The sequence below is a fragment of the Arvicola amphibius genome, chromosome 12 (assembly GCF_903992535.2).
Source record: "Arvicola amphibius chromosome 12, mArvAmp1.2, whole genome shotgun sequence".
Classification (NCBI taxonomy): Eukaryota; Metazoa; Chordata; class Mammalia; order Rodentia; family Cricetidae; genus Arvicola; species Arvicola amphibius.
In genome coordinates this window covers 19,479,211-19,506,334 of record NC_052058.2, presented here as the reverse complement: position 1 = coordinate 19,506,334, position 27,124 = coordinate 19,479,211, and the positions used below count along the sequence as shown (strand labels likewise).

Below are 27,124 nucleotides of genomic sequence, written 5' to 3'. Positions count from 1 at the left end.
TGATGGACTGGAGCAAGCAGCAGTGAGCAGTTAAGGTAGTGAGAAAATACAAAATGAGTAAAGGAAATGCAGGAGAGTGCCCCTTCTCAGGCAAGATTCACTCAGACTTAATCTGAAGACAACTTTTAAGGTATCTTCACATTATCAAATCTTTCCAAGTGTTCTTGCTCAGTTTTCACAGAAATATCATTTTCAGATTCACATTTCATACTTTATTTATGTGTTAATAAATTATATATATATATATATATATATATATATATATATATATATATATATATATATAAATGTAAGGATTCCATAATAGCTGTAAAAAGAAACACAACTGACTTGATGCTGTACAATTCCAATGATGGTTGTGGAGTTGAGCTCACCTAACGGGAGAGCAGCCTATCCGCTGTATCATTGGCTTTGTGCTTAACATTGCTCTGTGGAAAGGGTGGGTGGTACTGCCTTGTGTAAGACAGGGGCTCACAAAGCATGGTCTTTACTCCAGTGGCATGAAAGAGGTCTGGATGGGAACGGGGGGTTTTCCATAAAGGTGTGTTATAGGATTCCTTGCAGGGGCTCTGATGCAGGCAAGTGAGAAGTCCTGATAGTTGGTGAGAAGAGCTGGAGTGTGAACACTGCTAAGGTGGCAATCCTTCCCCTGCACTGTCCCGAGATGCTTATAACCACTGCAGGAAAGACAGCAACAGAGACAGAGACACACAGAGAATGACTCTAACTCACTGAACAGGGGACAAGCTCACAGGCTCTGTGTTTTCTAGGCTACTGGTAATGTCAGGATGTGGGAAGTGGGATCCCACCTAGAAAGGTAGCAAGCTAGAAATTTTAACTGAGGGAAACAGCAAGAAAACTTGGGAAGAGGTGACATATACCATGACTTCAAATGATACCCCTGTGGTCACATAGACGAGGGGTTTGCATGGCTCTGCTTAGTTACAGGAAGCAGTAGAAATGACACTTGAAGACCACAGAAGAGTAGATGATCCTGGAAACAAGTGGGGGTGGATCTCTTAATGATGGATTTGATGCCTCTGCCACCTATATGTGCCATGTTTCTGGAAGCCAGGGGCCAGCAAGCATAGTGAGCCTGTAGAAGACTCTAGGGACTGCTCTGGATGAACAGGTTCTGTGAAATTCCTTTGAATTCTGAGATGAGCATAATAATATTTTTTCCAGTATCTTTTCAGAACATTTTGTAGATTTATCATTTAAAACTGGAAAAGAGAAAGATTTCCCAATGACTTTTGTTTTACTCTTGATATTAGTAATACGCTCTTATTAAACAGTAATATGGATATTTTAATTGAATACTCTTATTTGTGGGTGGTTATTGTTCCCCTTTGTAGTAACTAAGCAATGACTAGTGTGCATTTGCGTGTATGTTGTTCATGAACTAGATAAAAGTAAAAAAAAAATCTTTAATGTCAAAGTTATCTGTATGGTTTGGAGAAACAAATCAAATGACAGTTGAACATTTTTTTTTCTCCTTCTAGAATTAATATAACAGTTGATGGATTGCACTTTAAAGGGACAGTAATCTCCACAGCCTGTTTTATTGATTCTTCTCACTGGTTGAGGACACAGGAATAATGAGAGAATGTGGGATTTTCGAATATTGTTCATCCCACTCGGACCCCGACCACTGGCAAACAAGAATGGTGCAGCAGCAAGAGTATGAAGTTGTTTGCCACCAGCTGATCTTGTCCAATCCAGGCTGCTTGTGTGGTCTGCCAGGGTGTATGGAAACCACAGCAGGATGGCTACAGGTGCACTCTTAAGACTTCTAAGCACACAAAAGCTTGCAAGTTCTGCAAAAGAGTCTCTTGTCTTGCTATTGTGAATGGTCTCCAAGAATAAGCACAAATGATAGAAGAGTTAAAAATTACCCCCACAACGTTCCATCAGCATCAAAGTGCCTTTCACTTTTCTGAAAGATGTTTCATAGGGAGCATCAAGAAACATATATGGCCCCACATGTGGTTTTAGAATGGATAAAAGAAAATGAGAAATAGTTGACTTGGTCAAAGGAGAGTGGTCAAGTAAATGGTCACATAGGGAGACACGATTGAAACTTGACTCTACTGTTAGTGGCAATTAAATCTGATGTCATAAGGAGCTTGGTGTGGGAGAATTGTCTGTAACCTGTCAATAATGTTTTAAATAAAATGCTGATTGGCCAGGCAGAAAGTATAGGCGGGAAAAACAGACAGAAAGTAGAAATGATGTAATGAGAATAGGAGAATTCTGGGAAGGAGGAAGTTGATTCCTCCCACTCCTGCCCAGACTGCCGAAGCAGCAAGATGTGATCTGCAACCACTGAAAAAGGTACTGAGCCACATGGCTAACATAGATCAGAAAAAGGGGTTAATCAAGATGTGAGAGTTAGCCAGTGAGAGGCTAGAGCTAATGGGCCAATCAGCTTTATAACTTATAGAAATCTCTGTGTTATTCCATTGGGGCTAAACAGTTGTGGGGTACTGGGCCGGACAGAAACCAACAAACAAGCAGGCCTGGGCCCCTCATGTTACAGGAGCCTTATCTTTGACTATTAAAGTTCTATTCACATTTTTCCCAGCTATATGAAACACACTTAGAAGAGAACACCCACAACCATTGTTCTTAGATTGGCGAGATTGTGTGTATTTAATTTCGTTGCATTCCACTTTGCTTAATGAGATAATCTAGAACAAGGTTGTGTGGATGATTAAGTATGTTGCCAGGGGCTGTGATGTTAAGTCTTTACATACATACAAACATTCCCAGGTCTTTCTACTTCAGTCAGTGACAATTCAGAGGATGGATATAAGATAATATGAAACTTGAGACATTCCAGAGTCATAATCTAAGCTCAAGAAATCTTCAAATTAAAACAGTGACAAGGAAAAACTGCTTTATCAACATTATGAATCCTAAATTAGACAGTTTGAAGCTTAATCTCAATTTTCAGTAAATATGGCTTTAAAATGTTGCAGTCAACACATTGGGATTCCAAATTGTCTTCCTCCTTTTCTTCTCTTACTTGAGCAGCCCTTTTTACCCAGAATCACCTAAGGTGTGTGTTAGAATGGTAGCCGCTGGTCCTATAGAAGGATCCCCCACTCCCCCCCATCTTCTACAGCCCTAGTGGTGGCAGAACACCATCTGGCTCCTCAGCTCTCTTCTGTGCTCTGCTGCTCCCACTGGAAGCTGCCACACTGCCCTGGCCTGAGTCTGTTGAGTCCTCAGGACTCTTTTCAGTTTAGATCAGGCAGGCCTCTTCCTCAGGCTCTACTCCTTTTCCCCTGTTTGCTTTGGGCTTCCACGATGATGCACATTAAGGAAGCAAGTAGGAATCTCGTTCTGTTCACTGGACAATCAGCTTCCATAGGAAGAGAGAATCAGTTTAGATACGCATGCTAGCAGCATCCCAAGATAGTAATCTGAGTCATCTCTGTCTTCTTAAAAATTAAAATTTGCTCAGAGCAGGGTGCTGTGTCTTATTACCTATGTATTCTCAATCAGAGAGCAAAGTATCTACCCAGTGTAGGGACCCAGTATCTATTATTTGATATGTAATTTATGAACCCAGTGGTGGACAAATGCATGCTACCACTGAGCTATACTTTTATCTCAGAAGTCTCTCTGATGGTCATCCCTGAGGCCTCCCAACCAACAGCACAAAACCAGGGCTTGACGTCAATAGAACTTAGACAATTCTGATAGAGGTTCTGCCTCTGGCACCTCTAGAACAACTTGGACATTTCTCGGCAGTCACACCTGCGCTCCCTTGGAGCCCCTGGCAGTGCAGTGGGTACTCTGTAGCCAAGCATTCACCACACCTAATCCATAGTGTGTATAACCTTGAGTGACAATTTCTGAACCAATGATGCTGTCAGGGGAGAATAAAGTTCCCCCCTCCAAACTCAATTATGCTACATGGTCCAGAACATTTCACCAGTGGATTTATATCACGCTGCAGGGAAACTGAAGTTATTTTCTCAGGCAAGTAGTTACCACAACCAGTTTCACTAAAACAAGATGGATTGCCGTATCTGCCAACAAAAAAAAAAAAAAATGATGAAAGAGATGGGTTTAAGATCCATAAAGGAGGAAAGAGGAGACAGAAGTTCATTCTTGATCAGGTTTGCTTTCTGTTTGCTGGAGAGGTCCAACGCCCAGTTCCTAAGTGTTTTTCACCCAAGGTGTCATAGGGATTCCTAATGCAGTTTTTCCTAATTGCAGTGTACCTGCAATTCTGAGCAATAAAAGACATAGCATTTTAGCTGGCGAGGGTGGGGGGTGTGCATAGAACCTTTACAGTCAACTCACAGGGGGCACAGACATGAAACATAAAGCTTTCCTCTTTCAGTTTCTATCCGTTTGCATGCTATGATGGCTGTTCATGTGAGGCAAGTCTGCTTCATTACGGAGGGTGTTTATGTCTATTAAAGATGTGAAACCCTTCATGGAAACAGCTACAGGTTCCTTGCTAGAACTACAATGTATAAGCTAACCTCTCTGAATGCTCGCAGTTTCGCCCCTATTTCTTTGTGGCAGAATACAATATCATGATAGAGCAAGGATAAATGAGCTAATCTATATGTGAAGAAATGTTTTTGTGGTGCTGAGTGTGGCACCCAGAACCTAACATATGCCAAACAAAAGTCCTGTTAAAAAGCTACATCCCAGTCCAGCCAGCTATCTTTAAAAACGTACACAGGACTAGTTCATGACCTAGCACACAACAGAGATGCCATACGTGCTGATGTTGACAAATGGTCTAAAGCCTAGGCTAACAGTCCATACAACAACAGCATGAGTGGAACACAGGAGTGGGCGCTAGATCGCCAGGTAAGTTTTCTGGTCTAGGATTTGTAATGATAAGGCTATATCTTTCTTTCTAGGTACTTCAGAGGATTTCTTACAGTTCAATCACCCTATCGTAATGGGAATCCCAAATAGCCAAGTCTCAGCCAGGAGTACTCTGTATCTATCCTAAACCAAAGTCAGGCAGGGATGGACCAGAAAGGGAACTATACACACAGAACTCACAGCATCACTCAGGACCCAACTTCCCAGCTTAACAGTACCAAGCTCCCCAAATATTTACAGTCATGGTGGGCAGATTAAACAGTACATATTTTACTTTGTTTAATAAAAACCAAGTTAAAAGTCATTCATCAAAAGACCAGAATCTTAGAAAACAAGGCAAGACCCCCTGGAAAATGCCTACAGTTCTCAACAATGGAGGAGCCAGTTGGCAAGGGTGAGCTTGGTATAGGAGGGTCTTCTTTCTATGTGTTGCTTTCATTGGTTGAATAAAGAAACTGCCTTGGCCTTTTGATAGGGCAGCATTTAGGTAGGTATAATAGACAGAACAGAATTCTGGGAAGAAGGGAAGTGTGGCAGACACCATGAATATCTGGCCTGAGATGGACGTAAATTAGAATCTTGCCAGTAAGCCACAGTCATGTGGTGATACACAGATTTAATAGAAATGGGTTAATCAAGATGTGAGAGTTAGCCAATAAGAGGCTAGAGATTATGGGCCAGGCAGTAATTTAATCAATATAATTTCTGTGTGGTTATTTTGGGTATAAGCTAGCTGGGTAGGATGGAACAAAGGGCCCCCATGCTCCATACTACTGAGCTTCTGCCATCGAAGGATAACACGAGTAGCTTTGGAAAACAGGAAAATAAGAAGACTATTCCTGCCATCCAGAATGGACCATTTCTATCACTAATGTGAGATCCTAGGTTAGGGAAAAAAAATCAAGAACGAGATTAAACACAGCGAGATTGCTTCCTTATACAGTTATATTATAATTAAATAATGAGTTCAATTTTTAAATGACTATACTAAGAGAATAAAATCCATATTTAACTTGAAGGATACTGATCATATTTTGATCTTTAATAGCCATGAAAAATTAAGGTAAGATCTGATTCAGGCTAGTGAGATAAATAGTTGGGGAAGCTAGGGTTTGGTAGTTGAAATGATTTCTAAAACTCGCATGATAAGATGCAGAACCAGACTTCATGCTGAACTGTAAATAAGCACATCAAACTCCAAGGCTGAAGGACGTTTTGCCGCTAACACGGATTCTGCTTAAACCTAGATAAAGAATTTCATTGCAACAGAGTGTGGTGGTGGAGCACTGAACCCCATCACTCAGGAGATAACGGCAAGATGGCAGAGAGTCCGAGGGCAACCCTGAGCTATGAAGGGAAGCCCTCTCTCAAAACTGACAAAGAAAGCAAACATACTAGCTTTAATTAAAAAAAAAGAGCATTCAAGAGTAAACAAGTTTTGAATCTTTCTCATTGTTTAATGCTTCGTGATTGTATTTCATTCTGTCAATACTGAAACCACTGAGCTACACTGTTAATGAAGAATTGACTCAGAAAGATCAACTCTTCCCGTTCAAGCTAGCCTCCTGCGAAAATTGTCTCATAAAGTGGGAACTGGGGTGGTTATCTCAATGGTACAGTATTAACCAGTGTATGTGAGGCCCAGGGTTGTTTCCCTAACATGAGAATATCAAGATAAAAATCTGGCATGAAGTCCCCATCGGTGCTCCAGACGATGCAGTACAGCTTCCAGAAGGTGACAACACAGCGTGGTGCTTCAACTTAGCCCATGTAGGCCAGAGCAGAGTGTGGGCATGGTGTGGCTCAGAAGACCTTGATGGTTTTTCTACTGACTCTTTGAAAGGCTCTAAAGATAACTGTCTTCACTGGAACAGAACAGGACTGTTCCAGAAAGAGGTTAGCTTACTGGATTCCTGGGAACTCGTCACTAACACCCCCCAGTACTCATTTCCACAGTTCCTACTTTTCTAACTCAAAGCCAAGCTGATTCAATTTCCTCTTCACACAAGCGACAGAGAGATGCGTCATTGGTCCTCAATTTATGAACCTTGACAGATGGCATTGCTAATCAATCTTCATGCACCCCTTTCACGTGATGTCCTGTCTGCCCTTCTGTGCCATCCCTGTGGTAAACGGGCATCGTGGCAGCTAAGCAGATGGAGCAATGGGGATGCACTCGATGGTGAAGGAGAAAGCAAACCATTTTCATACTCTGTAAAGAACAGAGTATGTTCTCTGTAAAGCACAGAGTATTCTCCGCAGGAGAGGAGAATAAAGTCAACTTAGTGTGAGTGACACTTGAGGGCATGAAAGGACACAGTGACCTTTGAAAGATGGACTTTAAGGAATTTCTCTAATGGTAAGAAAAGTAGAGAAACAAAAGAGCGTGCCACAGATAAATGAGTTGGTTTTTTTTTCGCTGAAGATAAGCCAGTGTGAAGGCAACGCACAAGCGTGAGTTACACTCATTATCACCTGTTTGGGGCTCAGTGCAAAGAGCAAAGGTGGACTGTAGAGAGGAACAGGCTTCAAGTAAGCAAATTCTGCTTCCAATCTGGCTATAATACTCAGCAATGAGTGACGCGGGGAAAGTGGCCTCACTGGGAAAGCAAGGCAGCTAACACTTGCCCCACAGCACCCTGGGACTGTTGAGCATAAAGACAACAAACAATCCTATGAAGGGAAAGAGATGTCCTGGAAACACCGAAGCTGCCGTGCATCTCTGCTGTAAGGATGTCCTCTAGTGGGCATGGCGGTAGGCAGCAGGCATGATTGAGAGGTCAGATAACGAATGAAGGTTCCTTTGACTTTGGGAAACACTGACTCTGGGCTAAGAAAAGAAAATCGTGATTCTGTTCTTATCAGCCAGGTTATAAATGTGCTATTTGGGAACACAGAACCTGAACTCCCTAAAGCCAGCATTGACCTGAAGTGGATCTGAGTTGGAGGGGAGGCTGTCACTGGATGGCAAACAGGAACTAAAGTTTTGGTCATGGGCAGAAACTTCACTGTGTGATTTTGGGACAGTTATATTCTTTGAAGATGCACCTTCCAATTAATTTTTTCACCTACAAAATAGGTGGATGAATATGCACTAGAATTTCCACCTTTTAGGGTCAGGTGAATGTACATAGCACAAGGTTCCTGATCCAGTGCCTGCTGCATGGCGAGTAATCAGTGGTCACTGTTGTCACCTCATTTCCCCCAGTTTCACAGTGAGACCTGCTGATGTGTGTTTTCTCTGCTCCATTCTGCGTGCCTACTGTCCGTCATGTAGTCTTTCTGCTTGGTCAGAGCCGCCTGTGCCTAGGCCTCCATTGAAATGCTTATGCAAACTCTACTTTTCCCCTCATATGCCTTTATTCTAACTACGTCTCTTAGTATTGCTTGTGGTGAAATCATTTTATTGATCCTATTATGGTCTCTGATGAATCTTAGCATGTCAACATTTATGATTCCCAATACAGCTGCCCAGCCTGAACTCCTCTTGGGTTCATTCTGAGACCTTTGGTTTCCTTAATGATTTCTTCACAGCAACATCCAAACAGAATATTCCAAAAATAAAAATGCCACTTTTATTTTCTTAGATGGAAAAGAGTTAATACTATCTGAGGAGTATCTGAAAGTAATTAGTATGTTCTATATGTGTGTGTGTGTGTGTGTGTGTGTGTGTGTGTGTGTGTGTGTGAGAGAGAGAGAGAGAGAGAGAGAGAGAGAGAGAGAGAGAGAGAGAGAGAGAGAGAGAAATATTCAACTTATTTTCTTCAGTCTTTCTGGTCTCCCTCTCCCTTCCTTTTAAAGAAAGTTCAGCCCCTCTTGCCTAGTGAAGTCCCATTTACCCAGATAAACAGTTAAATCCCATTCTTTCTGAGCCTCCTCCAACTACACATAGCCCTCTTTCTCCTTAGCACCAAACGAAGGGGTTCAGCTTTCCCCGTACACACTGACATTTTGTTTATACCACTAGGCACTTTTGAGCCATATTCTCTTCCTTCGGCAGGGCCCAGAGATCAAGCACTGTGTTTGCTGGTAACTGCATACATTTTGGTGGAAAGGAGAGCTGATCAAGACCAGTTTCTCCTGGTTTCTTATTGGGTTTTTTCCTAAGGTGCCCAGTGTGTACCATGCAGTACTATTTTAGAAGCGTGGAAGTGGTTCAGATATGTGTTGGAGCTAGAGAAAAGATATTTTATTTCTCCCTTCCATCTCCCCCAAGTCATGTTACTACTTTAAATTCTATCACAGAAACTTCCATTACATTCTAAAAACAAAACAAAACAAAACAAAAAAACAACAAAAACCCAATATTCTTTCCACACTGCATTAGAAAGGGATTAACTTTGAATAATTCTTTAGCAGTACACAGAGGACATGATGATATATTGTCGCTTCTTTTCCTAGTAAGAGTCTTAGGGAGATATTTTGTTGTTGTCTTTCTCCATTGTGACGTATGGGATATTTTAAAGGAAATTCTATGTTAAGATTCCAATAGAGATAGCCAAAGCTTTGTGAAGTGTGTAGTGTGATTAACTCTTCGAACTTTTCATCCTCTATCCTTTCAATTGATGTAATCACATTGACTGGTCAAAGTCTATGTAGCTGTTGAAAGTCTTTCCAACACTCTGTGCAGTCATAACAGGTGTAGGGTGGATTAGCATTGCCCACCGAGTGGTGGGAATCTATGAAGGAAACTGAAGACAGACATTGCGTTTGTTGAATTCAGGTTGCTTCTATCTCAGCACACATAGCTCCACTTAAGTTGACCATTACAGCAAAAGCCACAACACACGCACACACATGTACACACACAAAGAGCAGCATGGAGCTAACCACACGACTCCACAGATGATGCAGACAAACTTGAGTAGAAACCAAGATTGTTCTACCTCTTTTCATAACAGGTTAGTGCTGGCCCTCAGTGTTGGTGTACAGTTTTTATGGCATGGGAAAATAGGGATGTTTCTGCCCTATAAAAATAAATGTGTTGAAGTCTTTAGTTTGAGCTCACACAACGTCAGAAAGTTCCAAAGGCGTTGGCACAGTACAAAAAAAAAATAAAAGAAAAATAAGAAGAGAATCCAACAAACAAATATATATATATCACCAAAACACATGGCAAGAGGCTAAGAACATTCTAGGAGAAAAGCTACTAGTTTCTCAAGATTAATGCAACAATTTCCAACACAGTTTTGGAAAATACAGCATAAGAGCGAGAAACTGGTGGGTCTTTTTAAGGGTAGGGAGATGGGCTTGCTACCAGTAGCCACTCGACTTTAAACTGTTCAATTGACCATTTTCTCCTTTCAAAGGTTGAAAGCACAGAACTTTCATTGTCTTAACTTTTTAAGCATAATGAAGAGCTGTGGGCAAGAACAAAAGAAATGCATGCAGCTATCATTAATAGGGAAAAGGATACATGGAACATAGACACAAAGAGTAACTAATTCCTTCATTGATACATCATGCTATACACTTCTTTCCAAACCTTAGTTCAGCCCATGTGGTTGTTCCTGCATGACAGCTTTTTTCTACTCTCTAAAGGGTTGGGGAGAAAGATAAGTAGGAAGCAGGATTATGGGTTTAAGTAAAGACAATACTTTTGGTGTCAATGCAAGGTGGTCAATGGGGCTAAAACAGGGAAATTTTCACTGGAGATAAGGACTCGTAATTCCTCAAAAAATGAAAACTTACCACATTCTGAGCAAATTTCTCAAAAGATGTTCTGCGATCCATTGAGTTTCCAGACTTAAATTGTGGTGTGGGGTAGGGTGAAGGGGAACAAGGGAACATTAAAAAAAAAAAGCAAGAAAAACAGAACAGAAAAAGACAGGATGGTAAAGTAACGCTCCACTGAGGCCACGTATGAAACTCATGCCCACATGGCAATGGGACTGCCAAGGTGCCTCTCACCACTGGATCCAGGTTTTTTGTTTGTGGGTGACTTCATCATAAAACCCCAAAATTAGACTTGAGCAAACAAAATGATACAATTTAAAGCAAAATTAAGCAGAAATGAGGAAGATATGGCAAGCTTTTATGCTGACAGTTACAAAGCCTAACTATCTGAAAGTTTTGTGAAATTTCTTTAGAATCAGCTCCTAATTTCTAAGAGGGTTGAACTTCTGCTGATAACATTAATTTGGTACAGACTTTCTGTAGGCTAGACTTTGCTCAAAGGATGGATATCTGCCTTGATTCTGCCTCTTATCAAAGCCTCTGGCAGCAATGACTGAGCACTTTCCCAGGGGTTGAAAAGATGATTTACTTTGAAATATCTTTGTTCTGTTCTCAGTCAATGAAACTTATTTTCTAGCTAGTTACCTGAACTTCACCTGAACTTCAGAGAGCCGTCAGTCTTGTGGTTCTAAGTGGTGAGATCATGTACTGAGTAACCTGAGTATCTTCAAACTTGTATCAGTTGGCTAGAAATTTGTGTAGTTTCAATTAATTAAAATACATTTTAAACATCAACAGTTGCCACGTTGGGCAGCATAGCTACTTGCAACTACTTTTATCTGTAAAGGCAATGGGCTATGAAAAAAATCACAGTATTTTAAGTGATAAATTAACAGAACTGTAGCTTAATCATAGAAATTTAAGAATTTATGGATTTTTAACATTAAAAATAATGAATAATGTTGATTTTCTCTACATATTTTCTGTTTAATGTTACATTGGTCATTTAAGGGATTTATGTGCCATGAGACTTCAATTACAAATAATTATTGAAGTCTATCATTACCACCACCAGTACCATTATTACTCCTCCTACTACTTCCCAAATGTGTGTGCTTATCATCTTAGTTGGAAATAGGTTATCAAGATACTAAGTAGTTTGGGATATAAGTCAAATGAAACTATTCATCTGCCAACATTATTGTCATTTAGCAGCTATCCTTGAAAAAAGTAAGTTTATATTTCTCTACAAACACACACGCCGGCTTTGTAAGCAAACACAACTGCCTTCGAGTTTTAGCACTCAACTTTTTTCTACTTGGAGTTTTTCATTTCCTTTAGCTAGAAACACTAAAGATTAACATCAAACATGAAAACAGCATCAATAGGCTTTGTAAAACATGAACATCTGCCAAAGCAACCGAAAAAATGATACACAGAGAAATCAACAAACAGAAACAAAACCAACTTAAATGGCCCTTAGAAATGGATGGGTGGGGAAAGGTCTTAGAGAATGGCTACTTACCATGTCATTAAAACCCTGGCCCAACAGAGATATTTACTTTCATTAATTACAACTAGGAGCTAAGGTCAAGAGAGGTCACAAAGAACTAGTACCTTTCGCTTTGCCTGTAGAAGTTCCTGGTAGGCACTAGATCTTATAAAGCGGGGATAGGAGTCACTCTTCATCAGCTTGTAAATGTGCTCCTGGAAAGAGAGAATGGGTAAGGGGCTCCCTTATCAGTTTAATAAAGCACTATAATGAGGAGACTCGGGTAGCTAACGAACAAATGCAGAGCTACAAACAGCAACTGCAGCGCTGATAAGAACACCTTATGTTTACAGGGCATTTGGGTCTTTCAGGCCATCATTTCTTTCCCAGATCAGTGTTTACATTGGGCTGGGAGCTACTCTGGAGGAGAAACCATATGTTCTCATTTTAATAATAGAACTTACTCAAGAGGACATAGCTTCACATCGGTATGTGTGGAAACTTTGAGAACTGAAACAAATCTGTTAATCTGTAATCTTGAACACGACTCCAAGCCCAAAGTGGACAATGTGACGTCAAGACTGTACAGTCATCCTGGAGGCTCTTGGCACCTACAGCTGCTGGGTGAGCCAGGTAGTCCAGGTGGATCACACTCTTGGGAATCAATTCCATGACAAATTATTTTTACACCTACTTTAACTCAGAACACAAGCTGGAAATTAGTTGTTGGGTTAGTGAAAGCACAAATTTTCCAATGTGCTTCTTTTTTCTTATATGGCAATCTGTTGGTCGTCTATTCCTAATGAGTGCAGAGTTCTCCCTCTCTCTACCCTTTGAATGGAGGGGTCAAGATTCATGTATTTTAGACAAGGCTTTACTGATGAGTTACACCCTAGCCTCTCTTGCATTCTACAGATGACTGCTGATGGACGAAGAAGTCAAGCAAAGAACACGTCATTTAACTCCACCTTGATCCAAAACCCGGGAGGTTCTGCTCTGGTTCTGGCAGTTTAGGGGAACTTATATGTTCTATTGTCTTCCAAGTCTAGTGAAATATTAGTTAGTTGTACAATTATGCACGATGGTGAGAGTGTCCTGGATGGCCCATGAAATTCTCATGTACAAACACTAAATTTATATTTTAAAAAAAAATCCCAGGGGTTTAAAAGATGACTTACTTTGAAATGTCTTTGTTCTGTCCTCAATCAATCAAACTTATTAAATGTCCAGTTACCTGAGCTGTAAACACTGCAGAGAGTTGTGGGCCTCATGGCTCTGAGAGGTTAGACCATGTACTGACCTGAGCATCTTCAAACGTGTATCTTCCTGGTTCCTTCACGCTCTGTGTGGTCTTGTCATAGCTCTTGGAATCCAAGTTAATGGCACTGGGGGCCCCAGGAGCCAGAAATTCCTGCCATATTTCCTGCACCCGAGAGGGTACTTCTCGGATAGGCCTTTTCTTCAGGTCCTCCACTGCCAGCCAGAACCTACAAAACACCATAGCATCTCTGAGCCCCGAAGATGCACCTGGGCCTTCCTGCAATGTTAATTCAGTATTCTAGCACTCACTCTCTCTGGGGATTCTACTATCAGGCCCCCACTAGCTTGCTTTTTCTCTTAAGACTCATATTCAAAGGCATAAAAGTTAGTTTTTGCTAGTTTTATGCTGTGGGATAACCCCTTTGCATGCTGTGAATATGTTTAATTATCATTGGTTAATAAAGAAGCTGATTTGGCCAATAGCCAGGCAGAATAGAGCCAGGTGGGAAATCCAAGTAGAGATAAGGGAGAAGAAGGGCAGAGTCAGAGAGACACCAGCAACTGCTGGAGAAGCAAGATGTGAGGTAACAAGCCACAAGCCTTGTGGTAAAAATAGACTAATAGAAATGGGTTAATTTAGTTGTCAGAGCTAATAAGTAATAAGCCTGAGCTAAAAGGCCAAATAGTTTGTAATTAATATTAAGCCTCTGAATGATCATTTTAAAAGGGCTTCAGGACCGGGCGGGACAGACATTTACAGTTTTATTTTTATTTTTAAAGATAGGGTCTTGTGTAGCCCAAGCTGGTCTCGACTTTCCTAAGTTGCTAGAGATGATCTTGGAAAAGAAATGTGATAGACATATATAGACAACTCAAGAAATAAGATATATTTAATATCTGTGTGTGCATGTTCCTGAATGGGCCATCTCTTTAGTTTTTTTCACTTTCATTTTCTTTATTATAGGTGAGTGTATGCATGTGTGTGTGTCTGTGTGTGTTTGTGCGCGCGCATGTGTGCTTGCGTGTGTGATGTGTTAATATAGATGTGTCTGTGGGAGTTCAGTTCTTTCTTTTCTCTGTGGGTCTCAGTGAAAGCATTTTTACTTTTTGAATTATATCAACAATCCAATCCAAGAACCAAGGATTGAACCTAGGGTCTCACATATGCTCCACCAGTGCTTTACACGGAACTACAGTCCCTGATCCACTTCAGATTTTGAGTGTCTTTCATTGGTCTGGAGCTTACTGAGTTGGTGAGACTGGCTGGCCAATGGGGCCTGGGTATCTTCCTGTCTCTGCCTGTGTAGCACTGACTGCTGTGTGATGCACTGTCAGACTTAGACTTGTTTGTATTATGGGTTCTGGGCATCAGATTCAGATCCCCAAGCCTATAGAGCAAGTCCTTACTGAGCAAGCCATCTCCTCAACCCTAGAGTTCATATGTGTAATCTCTCTTGGGAAAATTAGTCTGGCATAGGATTAAACATAAGAAATAACAAAGGTGAAACAAACATAAAATCTTGACAGTGATTCAGCTCCTCCCCGAAGCCCACCCAGTATTAACATACTACACTGTGTCTTTGCTCTTTGATTTTAGCCAAGATGTCTCCTCATCACTCAATCTCAGCCTGCAAGCCTCTGTTAAGATGCCTGTGGAGGCTCTAGGTGAGGTATCCCTCCCTACTCTCTTATCTAACTAAGGACTCAGCTTCAGCATCCCATGGGGCCACTTGTTTTCTTGAAAAGTTTACTTAGTAAACTGAACAAAAATCCCCAGGATTCTCCAAACTCCACAAGACAACAAGAAAGCACACTCAAGAATCCATGGCAGATGGAGAAAATGAAAGGATTCCAGATCTGACCAGAGTCATCCTGCCTCCATTCTGAGGCATCTGCCACCATTATGCATGTTTCTGATTAATTCCTAAAGAGAATGCAACAGTCTTTTGCTAGCTTAGCTCTCATGAAAAGAAATAGATGAATTTCACAGAGCCTAGTAAGGCACGACAAAGAAAAAAAACAGGATATCAGCTTTCAAAGGACAAGGAATGGAGAACCTCACCAGTAAAATGGGGAGAATTTTTCATGTAGTGAGAACATATTGCTTTAATTGTCTTAAGCAGATCTATGAACACTCAAATGCCTCCTATTTAAAAGGTTTTCCTAGGTGTCCCTGGAGTTAGGTAATATTACAGCAGATCAGAATGTTTAGGACAGATGGGCAGAACAAGTGCCCTGGCCTCTTTCTCTGCTCCACATCATTAATTTCCACAGCCCTGCTGTGCTTGTTCTTAGCTAAGGGCTGAGGAGCAATCAACGGCTCTACTGAATCTAAAGGCACGCAATTAAAAACAAAGCTGCCCTTCGACTTTTGTTCCAAGGTCTTTGAGACATTCACTCTCTTTCTTGTGACAGACATGCTGTTGGAAGTTAATAATGATAAGTGTTGATGTTTTAAGATAACCATACAAGTCCTACTGATCATTGGTAAGATTGAACTCTGAAATGCCCCACAAAGGGGTTCCCCATGTCTTGAACGCCGGGTCCCCGATTTGGTAGTGGTAATTTAGAAAGCTGCGGGAGCCTTATCATTTAGTAAAGAAACATGATAGGCATAAAATAGACAGTCTAAAAATACATACATCCATGCACACATATAATATTTGTGCATACATGTTCCCTGCTTCCTAGGTCAGCATAATGTGAGCAACCCTAGCCTCACACTCTCACTGCCATGACCTGAGCTGCTCCGTCATGCTTTCCCACCATGAAGGACTAAAATCCCCTGAGTCTGCATTATTATGTGAACAGTGACTGATAGAGACCTTTCCATTTTTTCAGTCTTGGGATTGTAATATTTTATGGTGTCAATTTCAAAAGTTTTAAATTTATGTAGTCAACAAATCCAGAGGAAGTGTGAAAATAAATTATGAAAAGAATTGATAATGCTGGACAACTTTTGTCTTGCTATCTTCCTTGCATCTTTAGTGTCAGAAATGAAATTTGTTTACATCATTTTATGATAACTGTGAAAGCAACAGGTGTATTACATTTAGAATAACTAGAAAAAAACCAGTGGCTCTTTAATGACAAAATGTGTCTTACCTTAAGTTCTCTGAGCTGAATTCTGATTCTAGAAACTTAAGAAACTGCTCTCTCCCAACTGGGTCTTTCAATGCCTCATCCATGCCAAAACCCCATCGTTTTACTCTCTGTTGACTTGGTTCTTTGCTGGTGGAGAGAAAATAAGACTAAATATATTGTTTTATTACAATTTTCATTTGGGAGGGTGGTTGAGGTGGGGCAGGGTCTCACTGTGTGGCCCTATCTTACCTGGAACTCACTGTATAGACCCTGTTGGCCTTGAATTTACAGAGATCCAATTGCTACTGCCTCCCATGTGATAGGATTAAAGATATGTGCCACTATGCCTGGGCAAATTCCTGTTTTCTTTATCATACATACCTTAGAAGAATGACTATCTTTAGCTTATCTTCTAGAACAGTAATATATCACTGATGATATACTTTTCATGAAATCATGGGGAGGTATAAATTAGATTAATAACACAATCTGTAACATAGAATCTGGATGGATTCACAGCAACTTTATGAGACTGGCATTCCCCCTCTCATTTTATGGAAATGAAAAAGCTGATGCATAAAGAGCTATAACATGATACTGCTATATGAGAAATAAGAGGCAAAAATCCAGCCATTATTACCCAGAGCCTTATTTCAACCACTCTACAGTTTCATTTTGGCATTAGTCATTCTTGGAATGATGCATTTGTACCTAAAAGGCCACATTTCTACATATGACTTTGTTACAATTAAATATGAACAGTATTTAATCATGGATTAGGGGGTTCCAGATTCCTCATATATATGTACAAAACTTGTGACTGAAGACTGAATTGGTAAATATTTGAGATCTATGGCTGGATAGAAAAGAGATGGCTCATAAATACCACCTGGAGCCTTGTGTGATATCACAGGCTTGTAGTCCTGGTGATGAGGAGTTAAGAGGTGGAAGGTTAAGAATCTTGGGTGTCATCCTTAGCTACATAATGAGTTGAAGGTCAACATAAGCTAAAGAAGACCCTGCCTAAAGCAAAACAAAACAGAAGTGCTATTGAATACTTATACTGTCCTTGTAAAGATACACGAAACCACCTCTGAATGAGCTTCAGGATGGATGCTGCAACTCCCCGCATAGCTCACCAAAGAAATCTGAAGTTCTAAATTATGCTTGGGTTTTAAAGTCAGTTTCTCTGTATTCATGGTGAGTTTATCTAGTTTTAAAATGAAGTTTAAGGCCAGGCAGTGGTGGCACACGCCTTTAATCCCAGCACTCGGGAGGCAGAGGCAGGAGGATCTCTGAGTTCGAGGGCAGCCTGGTCTACAAGAGCAAGTTCCAGGACAGGCTCTAGAAACTACAGGGAAACCCTGTCTCAAAAAAAAAAAATTTAAAAAAAAAATGAAGTTTATATAGGCATGTTTGTTCTGGGCTTAACTGAGTGAGGGTTTGGCATCCATTTTACCTAAACACAAGCCTATATGACTAAAAGCATTTTCAAATGATTTATTAGCAGGGGCGAGTCTTAAAAAAAAAAAAGGAGTCAGAGAGAAGCCATGTAGCCATCAGAAATGGTTGCTGGAACTTTAGCGGGTAAGCCACAGCCACACAGTGATACAGAGATTAATAGAAATGGGTTAAATTAATATGTAAAAGTTAGCCAATAAGAAGCTAGAGCTAATGGGCCAACCAGTAATTTAATTAATACAGTTTCTTTGTGGTTATTTTGGGGGTCTAGGCGGCCAGGAAATGAACAAGTGGCCAAGTGGCCTTCTCACTACAGAAGAACAATGCTCTAGAAGCAGGCCAAATCTCAGTGTGGAAGCCCATGTCTATAGTCTCTTTTTGACTAAGAATGATCATGGATGATGCAGAGCAAAGCAAAATCACCTTTACAAGAAGTCAGCTCCTGACTCTGCTATTTCACACACACGCTCTTAAGTAACTGACATATTTAGAAGGAAGAGACCGTATCTTTACCTTGCTTCAAGTTCCCAGAATGTAGTATCATCCGAGAGCCATGGGTTGGAAGGGTCAGGTGGCACAAGAAACGGGTCATACTCTACATACTGTTCTGTATAACTTAGTAGACTAGGGAGAAAACAGAGGGGAAAAAATTCCAGATTCATTTTTCAACCTGAAGTTATACCTGGTTCAAAGTAAGGGAAACAGCATGAAGAGGGGTGGCCAGGGAATCCACACCTACTTACAGAAAGAAATCCAACAGCAATTTCTATGTTTCCACAACCTGCATGCAACAACTTCCATCTGGCAGGCAGATGTGGTTGAGGATTCCACCTTCCAGCCTGAGTGTGGAAGCGAGTATGCTCTTGTAAAGCCTACATGGCCAGCTCTGCCTGAGCAGTAAGTACTGCGCGTCATCCCCATCCTGGATAGCTAGCACATTCCTAGCAGTGCAGATGGTAGCCAAGTTGGAGAAAGGATTGGAAGACGAATTTTGCCTCAAATATAGATAGGACTCACTAGCTAATATTTTTTTAAAGAATCCTATCAAAAACAAAAGGTAAGCAGAGGGAGTAAAGTTGGAAAGGAATAATTGGGAGACTCGCTAAGCAAACAGCATATATTTTTATTATGAATAGACTTTTATTTTCTAAGTCCCCTGTGGAAGGGGAAGGAAATGAGGGATGGTTATAATATCCCATGTTTTGCTTATGTTTGTTAGCAGAATCCACATTGGAAAAAACATAAGCCACTAAAAGTTTTTTAATTCACTGAAAATATGATGTTTTATTTTCACAAACACAGATTTTTTAATTAAGAAAAGGTAAATCTAAAATTGAGTTTAATTCAAGTTCTTAACACATAGAAGAAGTCATTATGAATTTTAGTGAATTTACAGAGTCACCAGGTTGCCAAATAGAAGACGATAAGTTAATAAGTTTGTGTCTACCAGGAGTGAGAAGAAGCCACTCCCATCAACTGGATTCTTGGTTCCACAAGGATTGGACTTCTGAAATGTAAGATAATCATTATTCTATTGTCTTTAAGCTATGACGAGAGACTTCTTCAGAAGTTTATTTCATGGGCAAAAATAATACAGCATAGTCCAGCAAATGTTTCAACATTTATTTTCATGGTCCTCCAGCCACTTGAGTACTATCTTCAACACAGCTGTCATATGACATTTAAAGTTTATAGAATGGGCCTGGAGCGATGGCTCAGTGGTTAAGAGGCTGCTCTTATAGAGGACCTGAGTTTGATTCCCAGAATCCACATGGTGGCTCACAAACATCTGTAACTGCAGTTTCAGGGGATCCAATGAGTTCTTTTGTCCTCCATGGGCATACACACACATGCATAGACATACATGTGGACAAATCACAGACACATAAAATACAAATAAATACTTCTTTAAAAAATAAAGAATGTATTGATATCTTAAATGCTTACCTATCAGCAACTTTTGACATTTTTAATCGATGTCTATCTAACTGTATTTGCCAGTACTTTATCTGAAAAAGAAAGTAGAAGACATAGTTGCATAAACAGGGCATCTTGATTCTCTACTCTAAATTCCAAATTCTTGCTGAGTCCCTTCTAGAATAAAAGCTAAAGCTAGAAAAATGCAAAAGCAGAAAACTCTGAAAGGGTTGGAAATATATAATCTATTTGAATGTAAACATAACCAGTATAACTTTAGAACAGCAATGCATTTGATTTCAATGTTTGCTTCAAAAAAGTGTAACTTTATCTGAAAAGTGCTATGTTGGTTTTAAACATTCTTGACAAATAACTAGATTCAGAATCCAATTACTCTGCAAAGATTTAACTCATAAAACAAATGGAGTATTATTTGTTACCATAATTTTAAAATAAATTTTACACCCTTGTGTTAGCCAAAGAAAGGATTAGAATTATGTATTTTGAAAGTAATCTTATCAGCTCGTGACACATGCCCATATAGATATAAATAAATGATAAAACTACTTTAGAAAAGAAGCCCCTGAATTACATTTTTCCTCATGGTAATTATAGATATAGCATAAAAACTAACATTAACTTATTGATAAAGCACAGAGCAGTAAAATATTAGGGAAAATAATCAAAGGCAGAGGATCATCCCTCTAATTAAGCCAACTATGATTTGATAGGAGACTTTGGCATTGGCTTTGAAATATTTCTTGGATACAAATTAATTTTGAAAAAGGAACATGTAGATCATGATGACACACGAGAGTTGATCAAGCCAAACCTCAAAAACTTAGAGAAATTAGGGCTGCAGAAACAAAAACGCCCACATTCTCTGGTGATCATATTGCCTCATGTGGGAAATAAGACTGTCTCTAAGCTGTTGCCCACTCCTTTAAGACACAGCTCTAGAGTACAGAGCAACTCTCAATGATCCAGACATCTCTAAGGCAAGTGCATGGTTGCCAAAAATTGTCTGAAGGCAAAGAAAGGAAAAATTAGTGAAGAGTTTTGAAAAGCACTTCCATGTATATACGCTTCAAGGATCACGTCTTAGAATCGGATCAATATGCACATGTGGACACATACAGTACTGCTGGAGATTAGCCCCCAAGGTCTTGCATAGGCCAAGCAAACGCACTTCCAACTGAGCTACACTTACTTCTGCCCCTTTGTTTAACATTTTGTTTTGTTTCTATTTTGAGACAGAGTCTGTGCTCAAACACAGCTCTCCCGGAACCTTTGATTCTCCTGCTTTCAGCCTCCACAAGCTGGGATTCCAGGGTATGTACCACCACGACTGGCTCCCATTACCTTTCCTTTGTAAATCTCTATGTAGCAGTTGAACATACAAAGACTTTCCAGATTCCACCCAGTATGAAAGCTCATTCTCTCCTCTGCATAGCTGCTGTCCCACAAACCCTCAGTTGGCCATTTCACAGGTGGGCGTACCTGTTGGTGCAGCTCGTCTTCTGTAGGAGGCTTGGTTTCTGGTGTAGGTGTGTGGGTAGGACTGTGGCTTCGGATGTCATTTTGTAAACCATAGACTGACTATATTAAAATGAGAAAAGCGTCAGGACAAAATAGCCAGAGACTATCTAAAAAACAAATGCTATCGTGTATTCAGTGAACTACCCAAAATTCATTTTATGCTGTTTCTTATCAAAAACCTAAAGATCAAAGGGGTAGTAGGGAAGAAGAGGAAGACAGGAGGAATAAATATCACCAAGGATACTTGAAAAATACATAAGGGATCATTACTTTTTATCTACCTGAAATTACATATAATACACACATACAATACACACATACACACACACATACACACGCACACACACACACAGAGAGAGAGAGAGAGAGAGAGAGAGAGAGAGAGAGAGAGAGAGAGGTTATATCCTTTGGAGTAATAATGTCCACAACTCCAACTGTGTGCTAGACAAATTGAGCTGACACACACTGATGCTTTCTTTCCACAGCACTGCAGTGAACTCCACCACAGGTCTCTGCCATCACCGATGGCCTGTGACGAGCTCTCCTCTCACTCTGGGCTTTCTGAAGAAAGCCCAGGAAGCCCAGCTCAGATATCAACACAGGCCAGTGTTGGAAGGGGGTAAGTGACGACCTCAGCACACCCAAGCTCCACCTTGTTTACCTCTCTGCTTTCTTCTCCCAGGGGTCACATGGCTCAGTTAGCCACAGGAAGAGAGTTTTGAATAATTCAGGGGGAAGTGGGAGCACACTGCCCTGTTCAGAGAGCTGACTGACTTTTGAATTCTGTTTGGCTCCACTAGTGGAGTGAGCCGAGAGTTCGCCAGGAGTAGATGAAAGGAACCGGGAGCGTCTACACAGCTGGGCTTGCTGTGGACTGCCTTTGCTCTTTGTCTCAGTGAGTTCATAGTGGCAAAAATCTTGCTCGTTGAATCTAAATGGACTTTGGGACTCTTTCTGTGGCATTCCCATCTAAGCATAAAGGAAAACTACCTTAAAAGAAAAAGTACTTGGGCCGTGTTGGGATCTTTGAAGGAAGAAAAAAACAACATGAAATACAGTTTCTAAACCTCAAAAAACAAACAAAGGAAAAAAAAAAACCTTAGTTTTGGTTCGTCTTCATGTGGGAGCACTCACTTTAGAAGAACGCTGGAGTTACATGGGGCTAAAACCACAGAGAAGAAGGTCTTCTGAGGCACAGAATGCTCTTCGTCAATGATACAAATCCCTAGGCTATTCTTAGAATGACTGGTGCTGACTAGAGATGGGTGTGTGTATGTGTGTGCATGCGCATGTGTTCTGTGTGGGTGCAAGTGTGCTGTGGGACAATGATTTTTTTATCCTGTCACTTGAACTATTTTTAATAAAATGCTGATTGACTAGTAGCCAGGCAGGAAGTATAGGCTGGGCAATGGCGACTTGGCAGGAAGTAGAGGCGTGGCAATGAGAATTATGGGAAGAGGAAAGTTTCAGTCTGCAGTCATTACCCAGACAGAGAGGAAGCCAGACACAGAACAAGCAAGATGGACTGCCTCGCCAAAAAAGGTACCAAGCCACATGGCTAACAAAGACAAGAATAACGGGCTAATATAAGTTATAAGAGTTAATAAGAAGCCTGAGCTAATAGGCTAATAGTTTATAATTAATATAGACCTCTGCGTATTTCTTTGTGACTGAATGACTGCCTGGATAGAAGAAAGGGCTACGAAATTTGTCCCTAAGACTAAGGGAATTTGTCCTTAAGACCAAGAAAAGCTGCTGAGGCCAGGCATGTGCCAGGGGTGTTACTGAATGGAGGCCTAGAGAGACCATTGTGTGAAGCTATAAAAGTAAAGCCTGGATTAGCATGGAGAATCCAAGATGTTTTAGATGCCAGAGTCATGGGATATCTACTAAGGAAACCTGCTAACAGGGAGTAAAACCTGTCTAAGTGAAAGAAGTGTGTTGAACTCAACAGAGCTGAGAGAAGTTGGAGATCTGAAGAGTGTTTTGACATCAGACATGGAAATGCAGAGATTGGAGTTTGCTTACATGGTTTTTGGTCTTCCTTTGGTGCAATGTTTTCTCACTATGCACCCTTCATCATAGTAATATTTAAATCTTTATCCTTATACCTACAGATCAGTGTACTCCTCACTTCTTAGCAGGACATTTCTCTTTGAAACAGATAGAAACCTTTAAAGAAAACCAATCCAAATCCAGAGCTTTGGAGCCCAGTGCCAACTGATATATCTGCAATACAGCTCCTGCACCCGAGAGTCAGATCATTGTGAAAGAGGAGGCAGGATGGTTGGAAGAGCATGAAGAACAGGAAGTTTGCTGTGAGAGCATGTCTCCCAGAGATGCCAGGAAAGCTATACGCATAAAGTCTCAGCAGCAAAGCTGTCTAAATAGTTCTTACAGAAAGAGACTATTAAACAAACTAACATGGAAAAGGGAAAACTCATGGAGGCCTCAATCCTAGACAAAAAACTACAGGCAACTATGGAACTCCCAGAGTGGGAATAACTCCCAGAGTCTTCCCCAGGAAAGAGCACACTAATTGGTTATCCAAGACCAAATGGTCTGCCCTGAAAACATACCCATACAAGTAACATTATACAGGGTGAGCAAGTTGTACTTTTATATTAAGAAATGCACACACACACACACACACACACACACACACACACAGACACACACACACACACACACTTTAACAACAATTTAAAAAAGAGGCCAAGGATTTGAAAGAGAACAGGGGATAGGGGAAATTCAGAAATGTTTAAAAGGAAGGGGTAATGATGTAATTATATTATAATCTAAATCTATATATATATGCTATTTATCATATACAACATATGCTATATTATATAATTATTAATTATGATATTAATCAATATATTTAATATGTGTATTAAAAAGTGATGCACAGGCACTGTGCTACATAATCATGCAGCTTTTCTCTTGCAGCAGATTGGGAATCCTGCCTACACCTGTGGCTGTTAAGAAGAGGACCTCCTACTCTTTCTGTAATAATCATATTTTAGACTTCCCCTTTCCCTCAGACAGTCCCTCCATAAATACTGTATCTTCTCATTGATAGCATCTTTCCCCAGACAGCTCCAGCTCCTGTACCTGTCTGTTAGGCTCAAGGAGGAAGCTACCCTGTGATGGGGAATGAAGATTAGCTTTCTTCCCACTTCCTGTCACAGTCCCATGGCCTCACCCTAATACCTCCAAGTGTGTTGTAGAGCAAGGCCCTCCAAGAAACATGGCAACCACTTAGAGAAACTCAGTGGTGGCTGCTTGCAAAAGACAATTACCAGTGAGCCTGCTGACGGTCAAGTCCTCTCAAAGAGAGCAGGGCGGGAGGGGGTCACAGTATCCTCCCCTGAGATTCTTTCCTGTACCACTCAGTCATTTGTAAGCAATTTTGCAATGACTGCACTTGGACTTTTCCAAAATGGAATATTAGAAGATGCTAGAGTACCTGGGCCGGGAAAGTTAACTGAGGGAAACCCATCTATGGAGTCATGGAAAAGCTGTCATCCATACTGGGTGGAGGACTCTCCAGTGCAGCCACTTTTGGGTCACTTATACTCCTGTAAGTAGATTCTCAACCATGTTCTGTAAGGTAGCCCAAAATATTGATTGGTTCTCCAGGGCAAACTCTGGTGGAATGTACTTTGTTTTGCCATTGGGATCTTATAAGGAGAGTTAGATGTAGTTTACATTGAGCCAGAAAAGGAATTATCAGGGTAGAATCCCAGGGTGAAGTATGCTCATGACATCATGGAGGGTTTTTGAGATGGGCGTGTTGAAAGTAGATACTTCAGCAAGACCACAGGACACACATCTATTTACCTTGCGTGTTTTGTGTGGGTTTCTCATTCGGGATGACTTCTTAATGTCCACTTCTGTGGTATTTACACATCCAGGCTGAAAATGAAGAAAAAAAAAGACAAAGGAAGTTTTAGGTGTGCCGGTGCTAGCAGGATAATCATTAATGAATTGCTCTGCAGAGTTTGAACAAATGCCACCATAATTGGGTCATCTGCAGTGCCTCCGAGGTGACCACTGCCGCTTTGAGCAGCAACCAGTATGGAAGTGTCCTGCAGCCATCCCCTTTTCTGGTGATTGCCTCCAGAGCCTCAGACAACTTCCAGAGACATCAAGGCGAAAGGACTTGGGCTTGGTATGGGCAGCAAATATCCACAGTGGCTCAAACTGAAGAGTCTGAACAAGGATGTCCAGGAAGAATAGTGTGATGCCCTTTCTTGATGTCCATGCACAGTATCCCACAGTGTATATCAGCATCCCACAGGGCAAATATACCTTTCTTAAGCTGCAGTTAAGTGGTACTCACTTCCCCCAAAGTGCACAACTAACAGAGTATTTGGTTGAGCCAGCACAAATCCCAGACTGAATTGTTTTTTATGGTGATTAAGAAATCTGTTACCCGGAATATTTGCTTTCCATGGAGAAGGTAAGGCCAGAAATAGGAAGTCTACATACTGCACCTTCCCTTTAAGTGTCTGGCTTACTTTTCCCTTTCTCTCAGGTATGTAAATTCCTTCCAAACAGGAAGCTTAAAGGAGTGTGGGCTACCTGCTGCTGGCCTCCTGATGTGCCCAAAGAAGTCTCATTTGGACAGAATTCCTGTTCAGTTGCTCAGAAACAGACAAATAGACGTGAACTTCTTTTGTATTTGGAGACTAAGAGGAGAAGTGGGGGGAAGAAGAGAAGAACGAGGAGCGAGACTAAGAATGGTTCAGGGGTCCTTTCCTAAAGCAACCCCACCCGGGGGTGGTTTCAGACACAGGCAGAGGAACACGAACCAGAGAAGAAAGGAGCTTCAGAGGTGCAGAGAACCTTAGACCTGGGGAGGAAGTTTGGTTATGTGGGTTGTGTTTCCATTCCTTGAAGTTTGGGGTACACTATTTAGATAGATCTGGTATTAAATTAAAAATACCAAGTTGTAAAGCTCTGACCAAATTTTTCAATTTTTTTTCCTCTTACAAGCTTTAAATGCCTGTAAAAGTGACACCAGGGATGGGATAGGCAGAAAGGACTGGGTTGCTCTCTGTTATCACTGCTGATCTGCGAGGATTCATTCTGAGTAATAAGGAACATGAACTATTCTCGGGGAGTCCTCTCACAATAGTTCAGGCATTGCGACAGAACCCACTACAAGGCAGAAAAGCATAAGGAAGTTAAAGAAGAAATAATTCACTATTCTTTAAGAAAGCTTATATTAAACTAAACACAAACACATCCGCATACAACACTACAAACACAAAATAAAATAAATGTTTTTTTTCTAGGTTTTCATCTTCAGAATAAAAATTTTAAATGTTAGGGACCCATAAGTTGAGGCGCCTCCATGGGTCAGCAAGGCAATGACCAAGGCCATTCCTTCGAACTCACATGTTAAAAGGAGACATCTGATTCATTGCAAGTTGTTCTCTGACCTCCACATGTATGCACTGGCATGGCTACACACACACACACACACACACACACACACACACACACACACACACACAATCAATCAATCTACAGTATAGGAAGAAGGAAGAGCATTGGCTGTGTGAGACTAATTTACAGGCACTGAGCAATTTGTTCAAACTGCTCCCATCACCAGGTCGACCAATAACCCAGTGTTTTTATTCATTCTTTCTATGGTGTGTAAACATTAACCTCTTAAAAACAGAAAGGCCTGCTGATTTTTTAATATTTTTACTATTTGGCAGAGTTCACAACCATAGATCTACTTGTAACCAAGATGCTTTTAAAAATGTTAAAGCATTGTGTTTTTATTTCCCACCAGTTTCTAGTACAGTGTAGTCATCCTTC

General features: G+C 40.7%; 1 protein-coding gene across 4 annotated transcripts in view; it reads right to left on the bottom strand.

Moving 5' to 3' along the window:
• The window catches only part of Rgs7 (regulator of G protein signaling 7), a 270,718-nt gene that overhangs the window by 8,348 nt on the left and 235,246 nt on the right, over positions 1-27,124 (bottom strand). For all 4 annotated transcript variants that reach the window (XM_038349251.1, XM_038349249.1, XM_038349250.1 and 1 more), the window contains 7 exons: positions 25,133-25,207; positions 21,251-21,349; positions 19,781-19,842; positions 18,347-18,457; positions 16,394-16,519; positions 13,329-13,515; positions 12,154-12,243 (listed from right to left, as the gene is read on the bottom strand). In XM_038349251.1, the coding sequence (XP_038205179.1) occupies positions 12,154-12,243; positions 13,329-13,515; positions 16,394-16,519; positions 18,347-18,457; positions 19,781-19,842; positions 21,251-21,349; positions 25,133-25,207 (750 nt within the window). The remainder of the gene's footprint in view (positions 1-12,153; positions 12,244-13,328; positions 13,516-16,393; positions 16,520-18,346; positions 18,458-19,780; positions 19,843-21,250; positions 21,350-25,132; positions 25,208-27,124) is intronic.